At 51.7% G+C, this 26,510-nt stretch overlaps 1 protein-coding gene across 1 annotated transcript in view; it reads left to right on the top strand.

Annotated features, from left to right (window-relative positions):
- The window catches only part of Myo1h (myosin IH), a 60,895-nt gene that overhangs the window by 33,038 nt on the left and 1,347 nt on the right, over positions 1-26,510 (top strand). The window contains exons 7-31 of the mRNA XM_021634706.2: positions 1,324-1,422; positions 2,750-2,863; positions 3,190-3,261; positions 4,044-4,163; positions 5,264-5,331; positions 5,671-5,776; positions 6,406-6,486; positions 6,840-6,931; positions 10,222-10,316; positions 11,917-11,963; positions 13,004-13,084; positions 14,077-14,182; positions 15,177-15,294; positions 17,317-17,430; positions 18,814-18,890; positions 20,022-20,090; positions 21,495-21,579; positions 22,296-22,455; positions 23,160-23,243; positions 23,861-23,954; positions 24,091-24,146; positions 24,893-25,028; positions 25,216-25,286; positions 25,409-25,506; positions 26,062-26,161. Of these exons, the coding sequence (XP_021490381.2) occupies positions 1,324-1,422; positions 2,750-2,863; positions 3,190-3,261; positions 4,044-4,163; positions 5,264-5,331; positions 5,671-5,776; positions 6,406-6,486; positions 6,840-6,931; positions 10,222-10,316; positions 11,917-11,963; positions 13,004-13,084; positions 14,077-14,182; positions 15,177-15,294; positions 17,317-17,430; positions 18,814-18,890; positions 20,022-20,090; positions 21,495-21,579; positions 22,296-22,455; positions 23,160-23,243; positions 23,861-23,954; positions 24,091-24,146; positions 24,893-25,028; positions 25,216-25,286; positions 25,409-25,506; positions 26,062-26,161 (2,343 nt within the window). The remainder of the gene's footprint in view (positions 1-1,323; positions 1,423-2,749; positions 2,864-3,189; positions 3,262-4,043; positions 4,164-5,263; positions 5,332-5,670; positions 5,777-6,405; positions 6,487-6,839; positions 6,932-10,221; positions 10,317-11,916; positions 11,964-13,003; positions 13,085-14,076; positions 14,183-15,176; positions 15,295-17,316; positions 17,431-18,813; positions 18,891-20,021; positions 20,091-21,494; positions 21,580-22,295; positions 22,456-23,159; positions 23,244-23,860; positions 23,955-24,090; positions 24,147-24,892; positions 25,029-25,215; positions 25,287-25,408; positions 25,507-26,061; positions 26,162-26,510) is intronic.

Genomic DNA, 26,510 nt, shown 5'->3' with positions numbered 1-26,510 from the left:
CGGGGTCAGTGAGAGACTCGGCCTCAAAATTATAAGGTGGAGGGCGATCAGGAAAGATACCCAATGGTGGACTCTGGCCTCCGTGTGCAGGCTTGGAACCACGTGCACACACACACACAGTAAGTAAACAGCTGTTGTGCTGGATTGTTCAGAGCATTAACAAGAGATGTCTGCACATGCCCAGTGAGACACAACCTGCCTGAATATTTCTGGTTGACTGTGAGGACACAGAACTCACAGTCCTGGAACTCTGTTTTCCAAAAGTGTGAGTCTTATTCTGGCTGACTGTCTGGTGGACGCTGTGTATAATACAGAAATGTCTCAAGATGATAAGTCCTCAGGTAGCCAGCAAACTGGGAATACTGTATACCCCAAATACAAAATAATTTTTTAAATGTCTGTACTGTTTTCTCTTTAAAATGGGACAGTGTTGGGCCATGAACTTGGCTTGAGGGGTTAAATTGCTTGGCTCGAAGCCTGATGGCCAGGGTTGATTTCCCCTGACATGTATCTTCCACACGGCAGAGGGGCAGAACCGATGCCTGCGGGTTGTCTCCGACCTCTGCTCATGTGCCCTGGCATATGTGTGCCCACACACATACACATTCACACACGATAAGTAAATGCATGCGTGTGACATCAGTGGGTCCGTTACTTATTTAAAAGGCAACACTCGGGATTGGCTGAGAAGCCCGGTCCCCCACCATTGCATCTTGCCTGCCAGTCTGTACAGTGCACCCCCTCTCCTTCAGCAGGGCCTCCAGTCTAGCCCCGCAGTGAGGGGGGTTGGAAAATATCCCCAAGTTCATCAAGGCTGTCATCCAAATATAAACACTGCAATTTCTTTCCTTCAACAAGAAATTAGACAAACGCCTTCCAATTATTTAGCAAAACTGAAAAAGGGAAAGTGCTTTAAAACAGGTCCTGAAAGTACAGTTCACTAGCTTTGAAGGTTTCTTGGGACAGGGAATTTTAAAGATAAAATACCAAATAAAATAGAAAATAAGGCTGGACGTTGGTGACGCATGCCTTTAATCCCAGTACTGGGGAGTCAGGGGCAGCAGATCTCTGGGTTTGAGGCCAGCCTGGTCTACAGAGTGAGTTCCAGGACAGTCAAGGCTACACAGAAAAACCCTGTCTCAAAAAAAAAAAAAAAAAAAATTGAACTGATCTCTGTTAGGTAGATTAAAACCTTCTTGTCTGTAGTTCCTGACATTACAGAAGTAGGTTCTGCATTGTTAGAAAACCACGTTGGGCTAGGAACAGGTGTGTGAATGCTCCACTGTCCTTAAAATGTCACTACCTGATCCAATTGTGTCACAGGGTCACTGTGCCAGAGAGACACCCATCAACGACAAGAATGACTGGAAAACTGTGTCCAGTGCCTTTTCTGTCATTGGTTTTACTGCGGCTGACCTTGAGGTAAAAGCCCTGGGGTTCTGCCTGTGGGGGGAGTCACCGTGTTTTCTTGGGGTTTGGACACTGTAGGACCACTGGACTCAGAAAATAAAGGCACACATCAGGGCCGGTGGAACTGATAAACAGTGAACATCCTGGATTGGGCTGGGGGATGGCGCAGTGTAAGTGGGTCCCTGGGCTCGCTGGCCAGCCTGACTTACCCAGTACATTCCAGGCCAGTGAGATAAAGGAGGTCATGATGCCTGTGACCTGGATCGTCCTCTGTTTCGTGCACATAAACACAAGCATGTGCCTGCACGTGTGTGCGAACACACATACATGTGAACATGCTTAGGGTAAAATACAGGGCCTCTTGTCATGTGAGCACTTTGAGTTAAATAATGAAGACTATTTGGTATAAACATGGCTCAAGTATTGTAGCTAACAGCCCTAAAAGATCATTCAAAGCCTAGTCAAATAGTAAATGGGCATTTACTATTTTCTATTTACTCTTTCCTGTCAGCCTCAGTTTCTCCAGGGTTGTATGCAGAGAGGTGATATGGCCCTGCCCCCAGGTTAAGTCCAGTCTTGGTTTAGATCCATTGGGCTTGCTCGTTCACTCTTTATTTACTCTTCAGTTTTGAAATGAACTGCATCGTGGGTAAACATTAACTAGAATTTTGTCTCTCTCTCTCTCTTTTTCTTTCCCCATTTTGATTGTAAACCTGTTCGTCTTTCAAGGACCAAGATGTAGTTTTATAAAATAATAATACTTGAGACTGTGCAATTAGAAAATTAAATGGCTTGCCTGTAGAGTTTGTTGGTTTTGAGACAGGCCCTCACTATGTAGCCCAGGCTGTTTTGGAACTAATGATCCTCCTGCCTCAGCCTCCCAAGTGCTGGGGTTACAGGCATATGCCACCCTGGCTAGCTGGAAGTTTGTTTCATAAACTGCTTTTGTTGTTATAGTTGTTTTTCAACACAGGGTTTCTCTGCGTAGCCTTGGCTGTCATGGAACTAGCCCTGTAGACCAGGCTGGCCTCAAACTCTTGAAAGATCCTCCTGCCTCTGCCTCCTGAGTGCTGGGATGAAAGGTGTGCACCATCACTGCCTGTTTATAAACTGCTTTTTATACAATGTTTACACATTTACATTTTGTGCTGGAGGCTGAAAGCGGCTCCCCTCCACCACCTCTCCTCCTTAAGATAATTAGCATTGACGTTACCAGGGCCCATTTCTAGGGACAGGGCCCTGTGAACCGCAATGGGGCTTGCTGGAGGAGACACTTTATGCCATTTGTCAGGGAGTTGCTGCTGACCTCTCTGTCGCTGCCCCCTACCCACATCTCTAGAACCTCTTTGGGATTATCGCCAGCGTCCTGCACCTGGGCAACATTTGTTTCAAGGAGGACAAACAAGGCTGTGCCAGCGTGCCAGACACCCACGAAATCAAGTGGATTGCCAAGGTGACCTTGCTTTTCAGTAGAACACAGTGGGTGGAGCAGGGAACCCCAGAAGCACAGATGGCTGGCACTTTTCTTTCACTGGTGCTGGTTAGGAATGTTAGAGGGAGCTGTGATCGGTGAACTTGTGTCTGTCTGTCTGTCTGTCTGTCTGTCTGTCTGTCTCGGGCTCCCGGGTGCCGGGATTACAGGAGTATACCACCGTAGCTGTTCCAATGAGGCCCCTTCTGCCCTAAAGAACAGCAGGGATGGAAGGTGGGTGGTGCTGGACCTGGAGAGTCCGTGGGCTCCCTATGGTCACTGAGTGACAACGGAATTCGTTCGTGCAGCTCCTGGGGCTCTGCCCAGCAGTTCTTCTGGAAGCTCTCACCCACAGAAAGATTGAAGCCAAAACAGAGGAGGTAAAGCTGGCACCGGGGAGATGTGAGGCCCCTGCCATGGCCACCTGCCTCAGATGGCAGCACTCAGCTGTCCTCCCGGAGAGCAAACCCTGTGACCCCCCCACCAGGCCCTGAGGGGCTCAGCTCCTGCTGGGGTCCCAGCCTTACCTCCCTACACCTGTACCCTCATTCCTCCATCCCCATTAATCATCACCTCTCATCCCTTATGCCTCTCCTGCACCCCTAACCCCATCTCCACCCTCTAACCCCACCCCTTACTCCCCATCCCTTACCCCATCCCCACCCCTTTCCCCCCATGCCTTACCCCATCCCCACCTCTTGCTCCCTACCCTTTACCCCATCTCCATCCCTTTCTCCCATCCCCACCCTTTCCCCCCATCCCTCTCCACCCCAGCTCTTGCCTTGAACTTACTGCATCCTTCCTCACGGGGTTTTTGCGCAGGCTGCTCCCACTGCTGGCATACCTTTCCCTGTTCTTCATCCTTTGGCCCTCAGAGCCCTGAGTCAAGCACCCTCCCCATCATCCGCCTCACCCTCATGTTTCTCCTCTCGGACCTGCCACTCTCAGTCTGCGCGATGGCTTTCCTTTGTGTGAACCTTTGAATGTTTCCTCAGAACGCCCGTCTCTGCCCCAAGCTGAGCCCACAAACAACCAGGACTGTGCATCTGGGTCCTGGTCTCCTAACTTGTATCCTTGGCTTAGTTACCCTCAAAGACTAAGTGTAAAAACCGAGGGCGGGGCTAGTTCTGTCTGTAATGACCCACCTTACCCTTCTTTCCAGGTGATATGCCCACTGACAGGAGAACTCTCTGTTTATGCCAGAGATGCCATGGCAAAGGCTGTTTACGGACGGACATTTACTTGGTTGGTCAATAAAATCAATTCTTCCTTAGTTAACAAGGTGAGTCAACACATGCTGGGCGTCTGGTTCTCACTAACGCGGTAATGTCTTACGGTCCTCATAGTCGACGTGGGGCGGCTGTGGGGACGAACTGTAAGCTCCTCGTGGGTGGGGGTTATGTCTTTTTGGGTCTTCTGGTGCCTTTGTGCACACCGGTCGTCTTGGCAGTGCTTCCCAAAGTCCGGGGAAGTGAGTCAGAAGGCAAGGCGTTGATCGCCTAGGGAAGCCACAGGCAGGTCCAGCTGAGGAGCCAACAGGAGGAGCAGGCTAGCAGGCCCCAAAGGTTACCCCGTAAGCCAGCCTTGAGGAAAGAGACAGGAGCCATGCGCTTTATAGCTGCGCCCCAATTAGGGTCAGCAACGGGTATCGCAAAACAAGCCTGGCTCAACCTGTCCGTTTTCTGTTACTCTAACAGATGATGATGAGGAATAGAGCATCCCGTGCCAAGAGAGAAGAAGGAGCATCCTCTATGCGTCTCCTCTGGTCTCTCTCTTTTAGGACATCAGGAGCATAGGGTCATAGGGTCCCTGCTCCGATGTTCTTATCCCGATGATGGCCTCCCAAAGTCCCCTCCACCAAACTCCATAGTCAAAATTAGTTTTCTTCTCTTAAAGCCTCGCTGTGAGGATTAAGTTTCAACACAAGAGACTTTGGGTGAGGGCTAGACAGATGGCTGGGGAGGGGGTGAAGTGAGGGGGTGGCTGGAGAAATGGCTCTAGCCGCTCTTCCAGAGGTCCTGAGTTCAATTCCCAGCAACCACGTAGTGGCTCACAACTATCCCTAGTGAGATCTGGTGACCTCTTCTAGTATGCAGGCAGGACATGGTATATATAATAAATAAATAAATGCTTTAAAAAAGGAAGCTGGCTCGGTGGTTAAAAGCACTTGCAGAGGACCCATGTTTGGTTCCCAGCAGCCGTGTTGGGCAGCCCCGAGCTGCCTGTAACGTCAGCTCCAGGGGATCCAATGTCCTCTGCTGGCTGCCGCAGGCACCTGCAAACAGGTGGCGGATGCACAGAGACACATTAAATAAGTGTTTAAAAAACAAAGAAGCTTAGGGAGAGTCACAGCACTAGCAGCTAAGGCATGCATTTTTCTAGGACTTCACCCAAAAGACTGTGATTGGGTTGTTGGACATCTACGGCTTTGAAGTCTTTGACAAAAACGGGTGAGTTGGCGCCGCCTGCCTGCTGTGCTAGCCTCTTGGTTTTAGTCAGAGTCTACGTTGTGGCTAAGGAGCCTGGACTTGGTGTCCCTGTCTCTAGATCCACAGCCCTCCATTCACACGCTGTTCCAGGCAAGCGCTCTGCCCATGGGCTGTGTCCCTAGCCGCTCTCACACTGCCCCGGAAGTAGAACCGTAAATAACCGAGCCTGTTTCCACATGATCCTCCCCGTTTATCAGTGGACTGCTCTGCAGATAAGAGCCTCGGGCTCACAAACAAGTGGTCTGGCTGTACCTGATCTGTCTGCATGTTTTGTGTGATCGAGATCCCCTGTGTCTCTAGTTTTGAACAGTTCTGTATAAATTACTGCAACGAGAAACTGCAGCAGCTGCTGATAGAGAGGACGCTGAAGGCCGAGCAGGCTGAGTACGAATCCGAAGGCATCGAGGTGAGCGTAGGGCCTGTAAGCTGGGCTGCGGGGAGAAGGGCTGGGAGGGATGGGGGAGGGTGCAGGGCTTTGACCCAGGAACACACTGGTGACACACTCTACCCCCCAGCTCCACCCCGGCCCTCCTCATTCATTTGGGCAATGTTACCTCACTGGATATTTCTTGAGTTGAAGGGTTTTAGTTCTTCCCTAGGAAAATGCTTGGGATATTTAGACAGTATCATTTAAGGATTTTAAATTTTCAGCATTTTGCGTGTGTTTGCATGATGTGGGTGTTGGTGGGCCGGTCACAAAGGACAACTTCAGAGCTAGCTCTCTCCTCTACCTTTGCATGAGTTCCAGGGACCACACTCAGGGTGTGAGGCTTGTGTGGCAAAACCTTGGCCTGCTGAGCCACCTCACCAGCCCCCCAAAGCATCATTTAAAAAAAAAAAAAAAAAAGACTTTCTTTTAAGATGTGTGTGTGTGTGTGTGTGTGTGTGTGTGTGTGTGTGTGTGTGTATGGGCATGTCAGTACAGGTCCTAGCAGAGGCCAGAAAAGGGGCAGGTTCGACTGGAGCCAGAGTTACAGGCAGTTATAAGCCACATGCTGTGCATGCTGGGAGAACGCTTCTGGCTTGTCGTTTTAGTGGGAGCCCGTCCAGTACTTCAACAACAAGATCATCTGCGACTTGGTAGAAGAGAGGCACAGAGGGATCATCTCTATTCTGGTGAGAACCCCACGGCCTGGCTCGTTCCCTGGGTGTCTGCCACAGCTGGGTGAGTGCTGCCGGGGTTCGAAAGGCCCTGCACCTCACACAGATTGCCATGGGTTTGAGGCCAGCCTGGGCTACACAGTAAGTTCAAAGGCAGCCTAGGCTACAGAATGGGATGTCTCCAAATGTGTGTGTGTGTGAGAGTGTGTATATGTGTGAGTGATGTATGTGTGAGAGAGAGTGTTTGTATGTGCATTTGTTTGTGTGTGTATGTGTGTGTGTTTTGCTGCTGGTGAAAGCACTTAGACTCTGAATTCGCCAGCGTATGCCATGGGGTGGGGCTGAGATGTCTTCTTTTCATTTGAAAGGATGAAGAATGCATCCGCCCAGGCCCTGCTACAGACTTGAGTTTTCTGGAGAAGCTGGAGGAGAAAGTGGGCACGCATGCCCACTTCCAAACGTGCGTCCTTTGTTCGAAAGGCTGTCCTGTGGGGAGAGTGCTGTCTTCTTTCTTGGACCTGTGTCCAAGCACAAATCCTTCGGGCCAGAGAGAGGGCTCAGTGGGTAGGAGCCCGTGCAGTGCAAGCGTGAGGCCCTGAGCTCAGCTGGCAGCACCCACGTGAAAAGCTTGGTCCATAACCATAGGGCTGTGGCTGCTGAGACCAGAGGATGGCTGGGGCTCGCTGGGGCCAGCCTAGCTCCGGGTTCAGTGAGAGACCCTGTCAGAAGAAGGCAGAGAGTGACGGAGCAGGACAGCAGTGTCCGTCCTCCTCGGATCTCTGTGTGCCCAGCATATACACACGTTCATATATACACACATGCATGCAGTGCAGTGACTGTGTATACAAAACGGCACCCTGAAAACGGGTTCATACGCCAGCATGCCCTTGTTAGCAGAAATCGGACTGGCAGGAACTATAAATAGAGTGTCCTGCTTTGTTCAGCGGTGGTGATGTTCCGTGTGTGGTGCGGGTGTGAGACAGTCCTTCTGAACGTTTAGGTACAGTAGGCACAGCCAGATGCAGTGACACAGGCTAGTCAGCCCAGCACCCGGAGGCTGAGCAGGGAATCAGGAATCAGCCGGGGCCACACTGAAGGACACTGTCTCAGAAGACCTTAAAACAAATGAACAAGTAAGTAAAACCTGGTGAGGAGGGCTGGCGCTCAACCTGGCGTGTGCAAAGCCCTGGGCTTCATTCCAGCACTGGCAAAACAAAAATGAAGAGTGAGCCGGGTCTAAAATAGCGATGGAAGTGTGAATGTGCAGCAGGGAGTACGTGTGTGTGTGAGTGAGTGTGTATTTGTACATGGGAGTTACAGGCGGTTGTGAGCTGCCCTATGTGGGTGTTGGGAACTGAACTTGAATGGTCTGCAGGAGCAGCAAGTGCTCTGACCTGCTGAGTCAGCTCTACAGCCCCTGAATGTTTACCTCTGTGACCCCAGGGCCAACCAGAAGCATCCATAATAGCCCAGAGAGGAAATCCAAGTTTTAACTTAGTCTGTGGGACAAATAAGAGAAAATGTAAACGTGACCTAAGGACAGCATGCATTTTCTGTTAAACCTGCTCTTGGGAGCCAGGGGCAGGTAGAGCTCTGAGTCTGAGGCAAGCTTGGTCTACACCGCAAGTTCCTGGTCAAGCAGAGGTGTGTATATATATGTAGATTTATACATATATGTATATATATATGTGTGTATATATATATGTATATATATATAATCTCAGTGCTGTACTGATGGTTCAGTGGTTAGCATCCTCCTTCAGAGTATCCAAGTTCATTTTCCAGCTCCCAAATGGCAGCTCACCTGCCAGTTCCAGGGGATTTGATGCCTTCTTTTGGCCTCCTCAGGCACTACATGTGTTCAGTGCACAGATGGTACATGCAGGCAGAACACACACATACACACTCATAGATACACGCATACACACATGTTCATTCACACAAACACACAAGCATATACACTCATAGACATATGCACACATACACACAATTCACTCACATAAACACACACACACACACACACAAAACACAGACACGCAAATAAATCTTTTTAAAAGTGCTCTGAGCCGGGTGAGCAGTCAGAGGCAGAGCAGATGCTGAGTGAGAGCATGAAGCGTCCACATGTATACATACACACAGACACAGAAGAACACACACAAGCACACATGCATAAATAACATATTTTTGAACAGAAACAACTTGATTTTGAGCATCAGGAGTGTAGCTCGGCAGTCAGGGGCTCCCATGCCTGAGATCCGGATTCAGTCCCCAGCACCAACAAATGAACAAACAAAACAAGGCCTTGAATCGCCGTCCCAGCACGACCTCTTCTTGAGTAGGTGAGGCCGATGCAAGCAATCTCTTCTGCTTGACCCCCTTCTGCAAGGTAGGATATCACCACCGCTACCCAGCTCTGTGACGCTCCACAGAAATTGCACTGACAGTGGCCCTATCAGACCCGGAAGACACATGGATGAAGTTGCATGTGCAAATGAAATGAGCATGGAAAATGGCTCAGTCACAAATGGTCTTTCATTGGGACTCAGGGTCTGTCCACTAGGCTGGCTGCCTGGCCAGGGAGCTGCAGGGGCCAGCCTGACTCCAGGTTACAGATCCATACCGCCAAGCCTGACTTTTTTAAAACCTGGGTTCTGGAAATCAAACTCGGGTCTCATGTTTGCACAGCAAGCATTTTGCCAGATGAACTATTTCACCATACCTTTTAAAAATACATATATTAATTTACCACACTGTGTGGCAGTCAGAGGACACTTGGAGGAGTCAGTTCTGTACTTGTAGTCGGCAGGTCCCAGGGATCGAACTCAGGTCAACAGGTTTGGTGGCGAGCACCTGTACCTGCTGAGCCATCTCACTGGATCACCATCACCATCGTCATCACCACTTCTCTTTCCTCCTCCTCTTCTTTCTCCTCTCTTCCTCCTTCAAAACTTCTTTCTCCTCTGCCTTCTTTCTCCTCCTCTTCTTCCTCCTCCTCTTTTTCCTCTCCTTTTTGAGACAGGGTCTTACTACGCAGACTTGGGTAGCCCAAAGTTCGCTTTGTAGACCAGGCTGGCCTTAGATTCAGAAAGATCTTCCCGTCTCTTGAGTACTGGAATTAAACTCATGTGCCACCATACCTAACCCCTTTTTTTTTTTCTCTCTCTCTCTCTCTTTTTTTTTGTCGTTTTGTTTTTATTTGTTTGTTTTAATGAGGTTAATGAGGTTAAGGGCACTTGTTGCCCTTCCAGGGGACCCAGATTTTGACTCTCGGCACTCACACGTCTCTAACTCCACTTCTAGGCATCCATCATCATCTTCTGGCCTCGACAGGCACCAGGAACAAATGCAGCACACATACGCAGGCAAAATGTCCACATATACAAAACTTAAGAATAAAACAAAAACCCTGCGTTGTTAAGGGGACCTGGGGCTTTATGCTTGCCTGACAAGAGTTCTACTACCCAGTCATGGCCCCAGCCTCAGGTTGTTTGATGTGCACAAAAACGAAACTTGAATGTTTCTCACAGACAAAAGTACGTTTTTCTTCCTCACTAGCTTATTTGAAGGAAGGCTCTAATTTTGAGAGACCTGATACGCAGCCAGACAGAGGGAGCCAGGCCCTCTGGAGCCTCCACGGAGTCAGCTTCAATGCAGATGGCAATGTCCCTGAGCAGCTGGCCCAGGATTTCGCTGTCTCTCTTGCTGCCGTGGAGGAGGAAGGATCAGGTGGTCTGTGTTTGTGTCTTGCAGCCGGAAGCTGGCTGGTCCAAGGGGCCGGAAGAGGATCGGCTGCCTGGAGTTCTGCCTCCTGCACTACGCAGGAGAGGTCACTTACTGCACCAAAGGTGAGTGGCAGAGGCTGTGGGTCAGAGCCACGCAGGTGCCCACGTCCTCCAAGGAAATGCTATCTGTGGCCACCCCAAAGTTGCATTCAAGCGTGCCGCCTGAAAGGTCTTCTTGTTTTATTTATTAGCTTCGGATACAGCTGATGGGCATTCTTCCGCCAGTGAGATGAGCCAATGCAAGACAAGTTAAAGTTTTATAAATGCGGCTTTATTGGGAGCAGCTCTTGGCAGGTTCACCGGTCCCAAGGAACGGGGCCAGGGAAGTTGTCATGCAGGGCCCAGACAGAAAAGCATTGGGGGGGGAGGGGAAAGGGGGGGAGAGAGAAAGGTTGCATACACAGAAGAAGAGAGATGCAGGGGTGGGGAGGGGGACCAAAATGTCTGCATTATACAGTGAAGAGCCTCTGGGGTGGGGGAGCCTAGGATTACAGGCCTGTGCCCCACACCTGCATTTTCCATGGGTGACCACCTGAGCCATCTCCCAGTCTCTCAATGTGGTAAACCTTGCGTTTCACAGGAATGAAACTCACAAGCTGACACCTGAGAGCTGTTTATTGGGCCTTTTGACACTCGGCAGCTGCTGCTTTTACTCGTGCTGTTCAATTCCTGGGTTGGCTACTGGGGAGCGCTGGGATCAAAGGCGTGTGTCACCACTCCTGATTCTTAAGGATGCTGTAGACCAGGCTGGGGGTGTGGCTCAGCTGGTAGAGTTCTAGCCTAACTGCATTAATTCCTGGTTTCGGCCTCTAGAACCATGTGAACCCAGGCATGCTGATGAATGTCTATAATCTCCGTGGTTGGTGGGTAGAGGCAGGAGACCAGCTGCTTAGTGGCTGGATGCCAACCTGGGCCATATGAGACCCAGTTCAAAAAGCCAAGGGAGAAAGGCTGGGCAGAGTGACTTACACCTTTAATCCCAGCACTCAGAGGCAGGGGCAGGAGGGTCTTTGTAAGTGAGAGGCCAGCCTGGTCCACAGAGCAGTCAGAGCTGTCTGGGAGGATTGTCTAAAACAACCAACCAAGCAAGCAAACAAACAAACCAGAAAACTGCCAGGGGGTGGAAAAGGACACCATTGGAGTTTGCCTTTCTCAGTTGGGCTGATTTTCCTAGTAAGCCATGTGGTGGTCTCAGCTGGCCACCCAGGGCTCCACTGTCTCTGCCAGGAGGTCATTGCTCCTGGATCACTTAGAATCAAGGACACACATCACATCATGCAACAGCCCGCTGTAAATTTACCTCTGAGGACCCGCACCTCAGCCTGGAGAGTTGTCCCCTAGGGTATCTGGAACCCTAGAGTTAACCTCCCAGAATATCTGGCTCTCTCTGGGGTTAGAAGGGACAGCGTCCCCCTCTGTCTGGGGACATGTAGGGTGTGTGCCCCATGGTGTCCTGCTCGGTCACTGCGGGTAGGGGAGGCCCTTCTAGCATGAGTGGGGGCCTGCGTGTTGCTCCATGCTTAGCACACAGCACAGCTCATGGCTCACTGCCTGGTCCAACACCTTTCTCCCCCACCTCAGGCATCATCGGGATGTGTCCTAGCAACTAGTCAGTGTGGAATCGCATTGAGTCAGACTCTTTTATTTATTTATTTTTAAACAGGGTTCTTGGAGAAAAACAACGACCTGCTATACAGACACCTGAAGGAGGTAAGGGTGAATCTTCTCCCTCCGTGCTCAGGGAGGACACTGGCTGTGGCAGAAGTCAGCGGTGGCTCTGGGTTTTCTGGAACTTTCTTGCCCACGGGCTATGGCATAAGCTGAGACCACAGGCGGCCTATCCTCCTAGCAAGCACTGTGAAGTAGAGACAAGAGGACCAGGGCTTTGAAGTCAGCCCCAGCCTCGGGGGAGTTCGAGGCTGTGAACTACATACGACCCTGTCTAAGAAAACCCAGAGAATTTCCTGTTTTAAGGCTGAACGATATTTTAGTAGAGAAATACAAGGACCTTTTTTTTTTTTATATAGTCTCAATTTTATTAAGTTAAAGACTTCTTCCAGATGTGGTGCACACAACTGGAACCCCAGCACTTGAGAGGGGGAAATGGGAGGATATCTCATTTAAGGTGAGCCTGGGCTAGCTAGCGAACATGTGTAAAATAAAAACACAAAATCAGCAATGGGAAGAGGATGATGACAATGACGACAACGATGATGACGATGACAAAGACAGAGGCTGGGACCGTGGCTCAGCACAGGCAAGGCACCAAGTATGATTTGTAAACAAGACTAAAAAGGGGGTGCCTTTTTGTTATAACAGATCATTTTGAAAATCGATGGAGCAGGACCAGCCGATACAGAGCCTAGAGTCTTTGGCATCATGCCACCGTGTGTGTCTCCTGAGAGGCAGCATCTGCCGGTTTCTGAGTTCCCCTCTAGGTGGCTAAGGCCAGCCGGTTTCCTTTCTCCACACAGCAGTACATGGCACATCGCTCACTCCCGCCTTCTTCTGCCTGACTCTTCGTAGGTCGGCTTACTCCACAGCACTAGGGTGGGCTGCGAGAACCTGGGGTCTCACGACAGGAAGTGAGCAATCCACAGCCCCTTTCCCCATTTCTTTGTGCTTCTCTCCCACTCTCCTGTAGTGGGGCGTCTCTTCAAGTGCTCACGGACTGGGTGGCTCTGCTGCCTTCTCACAGCCTATGGCGAGTCCCAGAGCAGCGAGTTCAGTGCTGGTTCCTCTTCACACAGGTGCTGTGCAGGTCCAAGAACAGCATCCTGAGGGAGTGTTTCCTGGTGGCAGAGCTTGAAAACTGGAGGCGGCCACCCACGGTGAGATGCTGGGGTGAAGTTAGTAAGGAAACAAGAGTCACAGGGGGACAGGGACTACTCGCTACCTGCTCCTCTAAAGCCACTCTCCCTCCCCTTACAGATAACTACAACATACTTGTGTGTGTGTGTGTGTGTGTGTGTGTGTGTGTGTGAGTTCATTCCCTTGCAGACGTTCGCTGCACACCTGCTGTGAAGGCAACTGTACTGGGCTGGGGGGTCCCTGCCCTCAAAGGGCTCCCAGTCTGGGAGGTCGAGAGTGTGCGTAGGAAACCTACAGGAGAGGACAGAGGGGGCTAGACCCTGCGGCCTGGCTCCATGAGATGAATCAGCCTGTGTGGATCAGCCTTCCAGCACTTTGACAAGATCCTTGAGGAAAACAACTTAAAAGCTGACTTGGTTCCTGGTTTTGGAGATGGCGCTCGATGGCCTCTTGTTGTGGGCCACAGCGTTCCACAGCAGAGAAGGTGTATGGAGAGACTGGGGGAAAGGTGCCTTTCAAAGCACAATCAAGTGGCTTTCTTCCTCTCAGGAGGTCCCTCCTTTTAAAGAGGACATGCCCCTCCTAAAAAGCCCCCCCCCAAAGAACCCACCACCCCCAGCACTCACTCCATCAGCCATCCCTCTGTCAGTGAGGCCAGACAGAGGGATAAAAGCTGCTGCCCAGGGGACCATGGATTCAGTACATGGGCCGTTAAGAAACATCTCAGACCTCAGGGGTAATGCTGTGGCTACACTCTTGAGCTAAGGGCCTGGCTGATGTTGAGCAGGGCCCTAGTACCTCATATACAGCGTGCTCGTGAGCAACAGCCCAGCCTCTCTCTCCATGTTTCTCTGTGTTTTTATTTAGGAAAGTCTCCCTGTGCCCGAGAGGCCAGTGGCTCCTGTGGCAGAGAGCCCCAAAGCAGTGGAAACTAAACTTCCCCAACAGGAGCTGTCTCCAGAGTCCAGCCGGAAGCAGGGCCGTCTACTCAGTGTGTTCTCTCACCACACAGGTTGGGACTCAGTTTAAGAACAGCCTGAGCAGCCTCCTGGAAATCCTCATCTCCAAGGAGCCCTCGTACATCCGCTGCATCAAACCCAATGAGCGGAAGGAGCCCAGTGAGTCCCCACCACTGAGCTCTGAGCACGATGGAGGAGCAAAGAGAGGGGCCACGCTCAAGAACTTCAAAGCCACCACAGCCTCAACCTAGGACATGAACTCTTTTCCTTCTCTAACAACAGGGGCTGGGATGTGCCACAGTGGGTTAAGCGGAGGCAAGCATGAGGATCTGAGTTCAAATCCCTAACACCCACATAAAGCCAGACACAGTAATGCCAGTGCTCCTAGGGAGAGATGGGAGGCACAGACAGAATCCCTGGTTAGCGTGTGCCCTAGTAGGGTGTCTTGGTACACAGCAGAAAACCTAGGAGAACCTAGCTGAAGCTGGTGAGGACTAACACATGAGCACACACACTCACACACACTAAACCTTTAGAAAAAGGTTGGGCATGATGGCACACCTTTAATCCTAGCACTCAGGAGACAGAGCGAGGCACAGGGAAAGAGGAGGGGTAGAAAGAAAAAGAAAAATACAAAGAAACAGAGTAGAAAAGAAAAAACACTAGCTGACAGACGTATGGATAGGGCTCCTTTGATGGTCCAGAGGAAGCACTGCTCAGAACCTGGCCATGCCAGGCAGGTGTCCAAGGTGACAGGAGAGTTCGCTGCAGCGGTGAATAAGCTCCCAAAATGGGGTGTGACTAGGGTGCTCCCTAAGCTCTTCTGTGCTGTGGAAGAAAGGGAAGCCAGACCCAGGCAGGTGAGCCCACCAGTCAACAGGGGTCCAGGGCCTGGAGCGTGCTCTCCTGATAGAGCTAGCAATAGTCAGCCCTCAGACAACTCTTCGTCACGTGAGGCTGCGTCAGCGGACCTCGGTATTGCTTAGCAGGAGAAACAACTCTCCTATCAAATCCTTCCACCTGAGAAACACAGCTGAGGGCTAGTAACAGTTTCTGGGCTGAGGCCCGGCCCGGAGCAGCATCCCCGAGCCTCGGTTTAAGTGGAGCATTAAACCGAGCGTTTCAAGTCACTCTCCCTTCTGTTTCTCCAAAGGCAAGTTTGACGACTTCCTCATCAGCCATCAGATCAAATACTTGGGGCTGATGGAGCATCTGCGCGTGCGGCGGGCAGGCTTTGCCTACAGGCGCAAGTACGAGCATTTCCTGCAGAGGTGAGGCTGGCTTTGTTAAGCCTCAGTCTTGTTTGTTTCTTGAGACACGGTTTCTCTGTGCATCCCTGGCTGTCCTGGACTCACTTTGTAGACCAGGCTGGCCTCGAACTCAGAGATCTGCCTGCCTCTGCCTCCCCAGCGCTGGAATTACAGACATGCTCCACCATGCCAGGCTCTTGAGCCTCAGTCTTAACGCTGGCCTCCGGGAGACAGCGTGGCCAGTTGGGTGGCCTTTCCTAGGGAGCTGAGATCAGATCTGAAGCACAAGACACTGACATGTATCCTGCCAAGCCAGGGCCCAGTTTCCCATCTTCTGTTGAGCGCACTAAGCCCTAACTCAACTTCCTGCAGTGCGAGGGAGAGGCTGGGGTCTCAGACCCACTGCCAAGGGGTTCACTGTCCATCCAGACCCCTAAGGGTTAACACCTCTGTCCTGGGCTGTGAAGGGCAGTGGGTGCAACGGCGAAGGTGTCAGGGAGGCACCGACTCTGAAACCCCAGGCCGGTCAAGACCCTCTGTAAGCCTCACAGATGTGATCCAGTCCTTTACCCACAGCAGGGGTTAAAGTGGCGTCAGGTGTTTACGAAGGTTTAGTACCGCACCCAGGGCAGCTTCTTGGGGGATGGGCAACACATGACCGCCCTACACATAGATGGCAAAGCACCCTTGGGTAAGCACCCCAAGGTGGCCATCCGCATAAGTGAAAATGCTCACTTGTTGGTTGTTTCAGACCATTCTCTTCGGGTTAAGCACTGCAGGGAACCACGGAGCATTTCCTATCACCCTTCCCTTCGGTACCTCCATTGCCTGCATCTGCCTCTTGTTAATGCTCACCTCATCTGTTTCCTTAACCTGCTATCAGGTGGAGAAGTTGGGAGGCCACAGCTACTCCCTTGCGCCCTCAGCACATGCCTGATACTTGTCACCTGCCTCCACACACACTCACACCCACCTAAGGTTTCTGCCACGCCTCATCTCACGCCTTTGTTCAATTCCTACTGCATGCCAGACGCCCCCTTCTCCCGCTGATATTGTGACTGTCCCCCGAGACGGCCTATGGGAAGGGCAGTACTTCCTTGTCCTAGAGAAGTCCAGGAAAGGGGAGAGCGCCAGGCTGCCTGCTGGGCGAGGAGTTCAGCACTCTAGCTGGGCTCCAGGGGTGAGTGCTGGGATCCCGTAAAGCCAAAGCTACCCTGAGAGAAACCTTTTCTGGCTGGGTGCGGTAACTCACGCCTTTAATTCCAGCACCCAGAAGGAAGGCAGAGGCAGGCAGATCTCTGTGAGTTTGAGGCCAGCCTGGTCTACAGAGCAAGCTCTGACCCTGTCTGAAAAGAAAAAGAATATTGCGGAGGCTGGGCTGATGAAGTGGCTTGGGGGAGAAGGGGCTGCACAAGTGTGAGGACCAGAGTTCTGATCCTCACCATGCACCCACATAAGTGCTAGGCCGGCCTGAGAGCCCACTTGTAACCCCAGCACTCAGGAGTCAGCCAGGACAAGCCAAATCAGCACACTGTGAGTTCAGTGAGGGCCCCTACCTCAGTGGACAGTGAAGAGCAGCTGAGAAAGACACCCCGCATCTGGCACACATGCAAGCGCACGCACGCACGCACGCACGCACGTATGTATGTGTGCATAGTGCCCATGCCCTCTTGTACCCTCACATTTTGTACCCTCACACACACTCACATGAGTACCAAGCACGGTGCTTTTTACTCCTGGGGCATGAGCACCTCTGTTGCCTGTCTAGCTGCCCACTGATAGACGGCTGGGCTGCCCCCTCTGGGCTGTTGTGAACAAGGCTATGGGGACAAGGGGTGCAGCTCCTGGATAGCGACCTGGGAGCGGATGAGTCCCTTGGCCAAGGGTTCACAGCCGTGTGAACCGCTGTCTCTCATTTCTCTCTCGCCCTGCTTGTATTGCTGAGTGGCTGGTACACAGGGGTCCAGGGGACCTCTGGGGATGTGTGGAGGGCAGGGCAGGCTGTCCTGATGGCGTCTACATATCCTTCTCTATTTCTGGCAGGTACAAGTCATTGTGCCCAGACACCTGGCCGCACTGGCACGGACCCCCCGGAGAGGGTGTGGAGCGGCTGATCAAGTATATTGGCTACCAACCTCAGGACTACAAGCTAGGAAAGTAAGTGGCCAGCCCTAGACTGTCTCTTTCAGACACTTGCCTGATCTCAGGTGCTGACCTGCATGGAGCAGGCATGTTCAGCCTTTGACATGGAGGTACAGTGTTTTTACCTACAAAGTTCTCACTGAGAACTACTCAACTGAATTGAAAAAAAAAAAAAAAAAAAAAAACTTAAAAATTCTCATTCACAGTTGTCCATGGCTGCAGGCAGGCTCAGAGTTGGCCTGATACTGCCTCATGGTTTTTTTGGAGACTTAGTCTGCACACCAATTCTCCTACTGAGTTTAACCACAGCTGGGTGGTTACAGTGAGACTCGATGGTCCCAAAGAAGCTGGGTGTTCTAAGCCTGGTTCCACTGCTGGGCGGAGCCTCTGTCTACAACATGAAGAGGCAGCCAGGGTGGGGCCCTGCCTGTGCTGGCCTAGGGTCTCTCACTGCCCCTCCCAGAGTGCTAATGGATCTTGCTTCATTCTCAGCATCCCATAATGGTGTTCCAGAACATTGGGTACCACCGTAGGGATTCGATATCCCAGAGCAGAGAGCTTCCCCATGCATTGTTGAATGCTTTCAGGCATCAGTAGGATTAGCCAGAATGGCGTGGGCCTGTACTGTTAGTTATTTTAGTCAGGGTTAACATGGCTGCAAAGAACCATGTTCAGGCCTCAGGGGGACCAGTTCACAGACATCAGGGCCTGCCTTTTCAGGGATCACTGCCTCCAGATCTACCTGCCAGCTCCTGCCTATGTGACCCCTGGACCAGCTGCTCTCTTTTGGCTTTATTAATCCATCTACATCCCTGAGAGGGCCACACAAATCTATTCTGTCCTATAACCCTGGAAATGGCATCACAGGGCACAGCACGCTACTGCCTGCTCAGCAGCTGCTCTGGGAAGTCTCCAGTACAAGGTGCTGTGTAGTTGGCGCAGCTGATACCCCTTATTACCCTGCCTGAAAGCCCAGAGGTGTAACTGTAAGCTACTTCTGGTCCCATTGAGGATCCGCTCCCTAGGGCTACATAACAAGTCACAACAGCAGAAATGCATGGTCTCACTGCCCAGGGTCTGGGATAAAGACACAGGCAGGCCAGGCTCTACCTGAAGGCTCTTCAGCCAACTCCCGAAGCCCCAGGAGCCCTGGCCTTCCTTAGCTGGTAGCATCACTCTTGCCTGTTTGGTCCCCGTGACCTTTCCTTGCTCTCACAGAGAACACTGAGCTGGATTCCCTCTACCCCTACCTTAATCCCATCTGCAAACACACCTCTCCCCCTCCCCAAAAGGTCACATTCTGAAGTTCTGATAAGCGTGCATTGGGGGCGGGACTCTACTCAACCATCATAGGGGGCAACTGACCAGCCAAACAATTCTCTTTCTTTTTGCTTCCAGAACCAAAATATTCATTCGCTTCCCCAGAACCCTGTTTGCCACTGAAGATGCCTTTGAATTTAGTAAACATCAATTAGGTATGATATTCTTTTTGTCCCAACTTCAACAGGAATGAACATATTTAACCAGGAGGGGGGAAGAAAAACTATAAACATGGGTGCCTGACGTGTTAGAAGGCCTCACATAAGAACTAGGGATAAAGGTGTGGGATGGCGAGATTATGATGGGATGCCTCTGAACTGATGGGCTCCAAAGGCAGGCTTGGACAGTGACCTGTCCAGGGTGTCTCACAGGGGTAGACAGCCCCTCAGCTCAGGCTTCACCACTTCTTTTGCGTATCTGATGGCTAGAGCTGTGCCCTCCAAGCCTACAGCCAGGGTGTCCTTGTGAATGGCAAGTGGCAGCTGTTGGGTGGGGGAGCAGGTGCCGGGGTCCTTCCTCTCTGCCGTGCACACGAAGTCCCTGACCAACGGCCGTATCCCCAGAACAAGCCTGTGAGCGGCTGCTGCGGCTCCCTCTTTCTGTTTAGGGAGGCTGGGCACAGTAAACTGCCGAGTGTCACAGCTGGTTAGCAGCAGAGCCGGGGCTTGAACTTGTGCCTGTCTGGTTTCAAAGCCTGATGGTTGCACACACTAGGCAAGCTCAGGACCACTAGCTACTCCTCCAGCATCCCGTACCCATGGCCACCCACGTGGCTGAGCAGCAGGCACTGGCTTGGCCAGGCTCTGCGGATTGGGCCGGCACCTCTTCCTAGAGGGTGTGCTGTTGCTGGTGTGCAGGGTCCTCTGTGAACTTGGCCTCTGGGAACCTGAGTCACTACAGAGGTGTGGTGAAGGCTAGAGCTGTGGAGTGTCCTGGGTTCCCACTGCTCAGTGTTATGATCTTGAGGCCACTGTACATCTCCATGTGAGCCTACATCCTATTTCTGAGACGTGCCGACGTCCTTCCCACTGTGTGGATGGGTCGTGCGGACGGTCTGTGAACTGGGCACTCTCACTCTGCCTCTTTTCCTGTGGAAGGAAAGAGAACCAGGGTGTCTGGGAGCCAGGCCTAATGGGGCCAGTTGCTCCCGTCTCTCCAACACTGCCAGCTCCCTGAGAGAGGTTACACTGTAGGCTCTCTGCCCACTCTGGAGGTCGGTCCTGCTTCTGGAAATCACCATCCAAGACATGGAAGCCAATTCACCAAAACTTTCGTTTTATTTTAAGTTTCAAGAATCCAAGCCGCATACAAAGGCTGCCTAGGAAGGAGAGAATTCGTGAGGAAGAGACAAGCAGGTAAGGCCTGGGCAGAAGTGTGACAAGCCCTTCCCCTCTCTGCCCACCCCATCCTTACACCTTTGTCCGGGGCTGCCTCAGGCCTCATTCTGAGATTGTAGCACAGTACCCCACACCTGTTCCATGCACAGGTTTTGCACGCCCATTTGCAAACAATGTATGTGGATCAGGTACATGTTCATGTGTGCCTGTGGAAGCTGGAGGTCCATGTTGGGCGTCTTTTATCCTCACCATATTTTTTGATGGGAATCTCACTGAACATGGAACTGACTTGACCAGAATGGCTGTCGAGTCCCAGGGATCCTTCTGCCTCCTCCTCCATCCCCTAGCGCGGGGATATTGTGCATGTGCTGTGATGCCAGCTTTTTGCCTGGGTATGAGGGATTCAAACTCAGGTCCTTGTGCTTGAAGAGTGAAACACTTTACTACTGAGCCATCTTCCCAAGCCCTAGGAGTAACTTCCTTTAAAGTTTTACACGTCACTTGAACTCCTTTGGAATCACATTTTCAAGCAACATTCCCACCCATTTCTTAGACTTTCTGTTCAATTTTGTAATTCTTACACTTTATAGTTTTGCCATCTATGGATGTCACTAAACAGCATAATTTGACTGGTGTTGCTATTTTGTGGCTAGATTTTTGTTCTCCGAATTGTTTTTAAAATTCAACCAGAAGATGCATATATTTATTTCTTTTCAAAGCTGCATATTTTTTTATGACAGAGATCAGTAAGACTGGTGTATTTCCAATCTATAGGTCACATAGTTGCCACACTTACTTAACTCTTCCATTGCTGCCTCAAACTTGCTTTAGGGAATATGTAAATGAATGGATTTAACTGTTACAATAAAACTTTATATAAACAGGCAGCTGGTCTCCAGACCTCAGTTTTCCAGGCCCTGGGCAATGAGTGCTGGAATGTGTTACTTCCAATTACCTGTTCTCCAAAAGAAACACTGTTGATCTGGGGAAGAAAGGGCATTTTGAAATCCCACAGAACCAAAAAAAAAGGAAAGAAAAATACCAATACCCAGAGACAAGCCAGGACCTACCTTGTCATGTCCCCATTTGTTTTACGAATCTTCATCTTTGAATGTGGCAATTGGAAGTCAGCACTGGGTGAGACAAACTAAGCGATGAGGCTCGTTGCTGTCTCAAGTGTAGCTCCCCACAAAGACCGCAGAGGGTCCTGGAACCTCCGTCTTCCACAAGGGTTCTCTCAGCCTTGCTGTCACCCTGGTGCGTGCAGGCTCTGAGAAGCGGGTGTGAAATGACGGCATGCACCTCTGGGAGCAGCAGAGCCCTCTGGTGGGCAGACACATGCTGATGGATCCTTCTGGAAAAAGCCTTGCATATTTCCGCATGGCTGTCCCACCTTCTAACAGCAGCAGTGGGCTCTTTCAGCCACTAAGTTAGAAGCCCACTGGCGTGGAGCCCTGGCTCGGAAGGAGATCAAGAGGAGGAAATGGGCGGTGCAGACCATACGGAGGTAACATCGCCACGGGGACCAGCGCTGCAGTGCGGTCACGGCCTTTGTGGGGGTTCTGGTTGTTTTTTAGGATGGGGGGGGGTGGGAAACGTGTTGCCTGTGCATGTGCAAATGTGAGTGCTTTCCGGAAAAGGGCACTGGCTCTCTGGAGCTGCAGTTAGAGGCCTTTGTGAGCTGCCAGCTGTGGGTGCTGGGATCTGAACTTGAGCCCTTGGGACTGAGCAGCAAGTGCTCTGAGCCATCTCTCCAGCTGTGGTTTTTTTTGTACAGAAAAGAGCTGCCCTCAGAGCATGCTGGGAATCCAGCTGTCTCTGCTCTGAGTCCCGACTGTTACAGGTCTCAGCTCAGCTGAGCGTCCAGATCTGTCTTCCAGAGCCAGGCAGGGAAAGTCCCACAAATGGGGATCAGACGGGTTGTGGGGACTGCAGCCAATGAGGAGGCTAGGCCACTTCAGGAGGCCAGTGGTCACCATTCTTCCCAGTGGAGACAAGCCTAGCCCGTGTGGCCAGCCTTGCTCTTCAGGGAAAGCCAAAGTCTGGCTTTTATGCAACGCTGCTCGTTTTTTTAACTGGCAACTAACTCAAGCTAGTTAAACCAGAAAGTGTGGGTGGTACAAAACACGCTGTTGGGGCAGGGGTGGGAGGGGCAAGGGTGCCATGTTATCGGTTCCTGGCTTGTATGGCTGTGTAAACCACCCTGTCAACTTTCCTCTTGAGGTTTGTCAAGGGCTTCATCAACCGTGACAAACCCTTGTGTCCTGACAATGAGGAGTTTGTGGTGCTCGTGAGGAAGAATTACATCTTGAATCTTCGCTACCATGTGCCAAAAAGTGTCCTGGACAAGAGCTGGCTAAGGCCTCCGGGCATCCTGGAAAATGTAAGTGGAGAGTGGGATGCTCATGTTGCGGGTGATGTGGGCACCGGGAGCCGAGAGATGCTTCTCCAAGTCCGTGTTTGCAAACACATATATGTAACCCAGGCTGACCTTGAGCTTGGGCCCTTCCTGCCTCAGCATCCCAAGCACTGAGATTACAGGTATGTCAGAGCACCCTGAATGGTTTCCAACCAGGATGTAGCAGTCCTGAAGCTGAGCGACTGCTGTGGGTTCCATAAAGAATGTTCTACAGCAGTGGTCCTCAACTGTCCTAAGGCTGGGACCCTTCAATACAGTTCATGTTGTGGTGACCCCCCCCAACCATAAAATTGTTTTCTTAAGTTAGTTTTTCTGCTGTTATGAATCGTAAGTATCGGATATGCAGGAGATAGGATATCCTTGTCCTATATTGCATGCAACAGTACCGCTCTTCTCTGGTGGTAGCTACTGTAAGATACCTCAGCTCCCCTGAAGCCCCGCTGTGTACGACTCCTAGGCCCATTTCTGCAGCCTCCCTGCTGGAGGTTCTAATCTTATCCAAGTTAGCAACATCTAGTTCAGGAGTGCTGACCTGCTGGAGGGGGACCAGAAGGCTGGTTGCCTCGAGTGTTGCGATGCTGATATCCTGCCTTAAAGCTGCTGGGTGGGTCATCACAGCCCGAGGCAGGGAGGGAGGCAGCTGAGAAAGAAGTGTGCTCTCCACACAGGCTTCTGATCTGCTTAGGAAGATGTGCCTGCGGAACCTTGTTCGGAAATACTGCCGTGGAGTCACAGCTGAGAGGAGAGCCATGGTAGGAGAGAGGACACGTGGCAGCAGCGTGGTACTGGGGACCAGTCCTATGGTCACATTAGCCCTAAGTTGATTTGTGCCATCCTCTGATGAGCCAAGGGTCACACTGTTCCCATGACTTGTAGAGGGGTTGACCATCAGCTGCTCCAGTCAGTTACCACAGGGACAGAATCCAGGCAGTCCCTGCACTGAGGGGGGTAGGAGTCCCTGTGCTGAGGATTCTTACCTGGAATCTTTTCTGTGAGGGGCTGCAGAGTCCACCTTTGAGGCATTCGGGGCCGAATGCCCTATTGTTCCTCTGCTCTATTGCTATGGCAAGAAGCGGTCACAGACATGTAAACAGCAACGCCACGGCTGTGCCCCAATAAGCTTTACCTATAAACACAAGCAGCAGGCTGCAAGCTGCCTCTGGGCTGGAGCTGCAGAGCTCTGATTTAGGAGAGGTGCTCCCTGAAGCCCTGAAACCTCCACAGGTTTCAGGAAACCAGTGTAAGCAAGGCACCCACAGAAGTACCAGCCCGCTCTCCACCAGTGTAAGCTATAGGGCCTTTGTAACGAAGCTCCTGTGGGAAAACAGCCCAGGGCCGCAGGCTCCATGCTCTGAATTGTCATTACCAGATGCAGCAAAAGGTGGTCACCAGTGACATATTTAAGGGGAAGAAGGCAGGCTACACAGAGAGCTTAAACCAACCCTTTGCCAGCAGCCGGTTGGGTAAGTGCGCTTTCTGGCAAGAGTCATGGGAGGGCCAGCAGAGGCTTCAGCAGGGAGGACAGCAGGGAGGACAACAGGTGACAGATCTTCCTCACAGGGCTGGTGACAACACCTGCTGTTCTGGTTCCTTTCCTAGATGATGGTGACATCAATCCCAAAGTGCTTCAACTGCTTGGCACTGAGAAAATCCAGGTACAACGTGTGGCTTCCACCACACCCCGTATTCTGTCTTAGGCCAAGGGCGTGTTTTCCCCGTGTGTATGGTGCCTAAACACAGGGATGCAGCTGGGTTCGCTGGGGCTCCCCACTGCCACTCTAGGCATTAAGATCACCAACAGAGGGCTGCTGCCATTCCTGCATTGTCATTCCCCAAACCATCTTGGTTTGCTTTGCTATGAAACAGATGTAGCCAGGACCTTTATCATGAGGGGCAGTGGACTGGTGACCCCAGTCAGTACCGACACTGGTCTCTCAATACAGCGGCCAGGAGGTCAGTCCTAGGCAGGTCACTGCTCTTATTCATATGTGGCTTGTGGGGTGGCTGAGGGATGGGCGAGGCCCTAGCTTGTGTGCTTGCTGGCTACTCTCGCCCTGCTTGGTTCGGCAGAAAGCAGCAGGAGAGAATGGAGATTCCCCTGTGACTAGGAGAACCTAAGAACCATGCATGCTATCATCTGTGCCAGTCTCTTAGAGCAGCCCTGGGAGGCTGGAGCCACAGCCTCAGTTTCCTCAGGGGGCCGAGCAGTAAAACAGAACTCCGAAAGGCAATCTTGGGCAGGGCATAAGGTAACAATGCAAAAGCCTTTCCACAAAAGCTGAGTCAGACCGAGCACCTGACCCCTAAGGGGGCACCACAGGATTCCAAGCAGAGAGGCTCTGTCCGCTGCAGCCCCTGGTGAGTTAGCCTTCCCCTCCTGGTGACACTAGCCACCTTGCAGTACGGTGCCCCGGTCATCAAGTACGACAGGAAAGGCTTCAAGGCACGGCAGCGCCAACTCCTTCTCACTCCGAGAGCGGCATACGTGGTGGAGTTTTCCAAGATCAAGCAGAAGATAGAGTACTCGGCGCTGAGGGGTAAGGGCTGGGCAGCCTCAATGGACGCCTCTCTCTTCTGGGCCCCTCAGCAAGCCTTGGAGCCCAGCCCACTCCCATGCACTCGCTACGTCTCCCTGTTGCGTGGGTGCTGGGTATCCAAACTCAGACCCTCATGCCATCTCCCCAGGCCCTGTCTTCTTTATTAATGCCAAAGTCTGAATCTTAGGCGCCTCCACCAGCAGCCTGAGTGACGGAATCCTGGTCCTTCATGTTTCACCGGTGGACAAACAGCAAAAGGTAGCTACGGCTTCCAGCCTCTGCGGATTGGTCCAGCCCCAATGGCTGGCTTCCCCGGGCTGAGCACTGCGTAACCTCCACACTAGGCCACTCATCCTGAACCCACTGCCACGCCTCCACAGGGGGACGTCATCCTGCAGTGTGAGCACATATTTGAGGTGACCACTAAGCTTGCCATGCTGACGAAGAAGGAGCACGCCGTCCAGGTTGTTCAAGGAAGGTAGGAGCCCCACCTGGCTCCTGCAAAGGGGTGGGGGGAGGGTCCTCCAGTAGGAACTGGGAGGCACCAGAGATGTTCCAGGGAGACAGACTCATTACCATTCCCCAGTGTGCTCAACGGGCACAGGTCCACCGGTGCTGCTGGCTGGCTCTTCAGAAGTCCAGATGCAGGGCTACAGGTGTGGATGGACTGGCCAGCAGAAGGGGCACCGAGAACACCACCTCAGGTGTTCCATTCCAGAGCAGGGCAAGCGAGCTCAGGCTACCCAGAATGGCTGAGGCGAGGCTGGCAGAGACTGTGTGGATGCTTGCTTTCTGCCAGGTGGCCATAGCCACTCAGCTCTATGTTCATACAGTTCCTGCTCCAGGCAGCGGCTCCCGGACAGAGGACTGTTCTCTGCCCCCAGCTTACACTCTTAATGGGTGAATTCACAGGTGTTCTTACTCTTCAGTCATAACCTGCCATAGTTTCCCAAGGGAAGTATGTGCTCCCAAGGGAGTTTCTTTCACAGGCAGAAAAGCAAGTCTGTAACTTTATTACTCTCTGTATTTTAAGTTTACAGTTTTACATCGGTCCTGGGAAAGAAGGCACAATAGTTTTTCAGAGTGGAGCGGAAGACCAAGTCTATAAGGATAAAAACGGACAGTTAACCGTGGTGAGTGGCAGCGTGGGACAAAGTGCTACATGATGTGTGCATGAGGCAAAAGCAAGTTCATTCCCTCTGCAGTCCTTTGTACTTTGGGGAAAGGGGAACAAAATGATGTTGCGATAGTAAGTTAGTGAGATGAGGTGGGCAGGAACTACGAACCAGGGTTCCCATGAAATCTTTTTCATTCTCAAGTGTTAAAGCCCGGCTATTCACTGGCTCACAAAAGGCTCTCTCTGCATGTGCTCAGGTCCCACTCAAGATGCGAAGGGCCTAGGTCTAAGGAGACTCAGATCTGAAACCACTGCCTGGTGTAAACAGGGGGCCAAACTCCCACATACCCATCACAAGGCCCTCA

This window comes from Meriones unguiculatus, chromosome 4 (assembly GCF_030254825.1).
Source record: "Meriones unguiculatus strain TT.TT164.6M chromosome 4, Bangor_MerUng_6.1, whole genome shotgun sequence".
NCBI lineage: Eukaryota > Metazoa > Chordata > Mammalia > Rodentia > Muridae > Meriones > Meriones unguiculatus.
The sequence above is the reverse complement of the archived record's forward strand: the minus strand, read 5'-3'. Positions and strand labels throughout refer to the sequence as shown.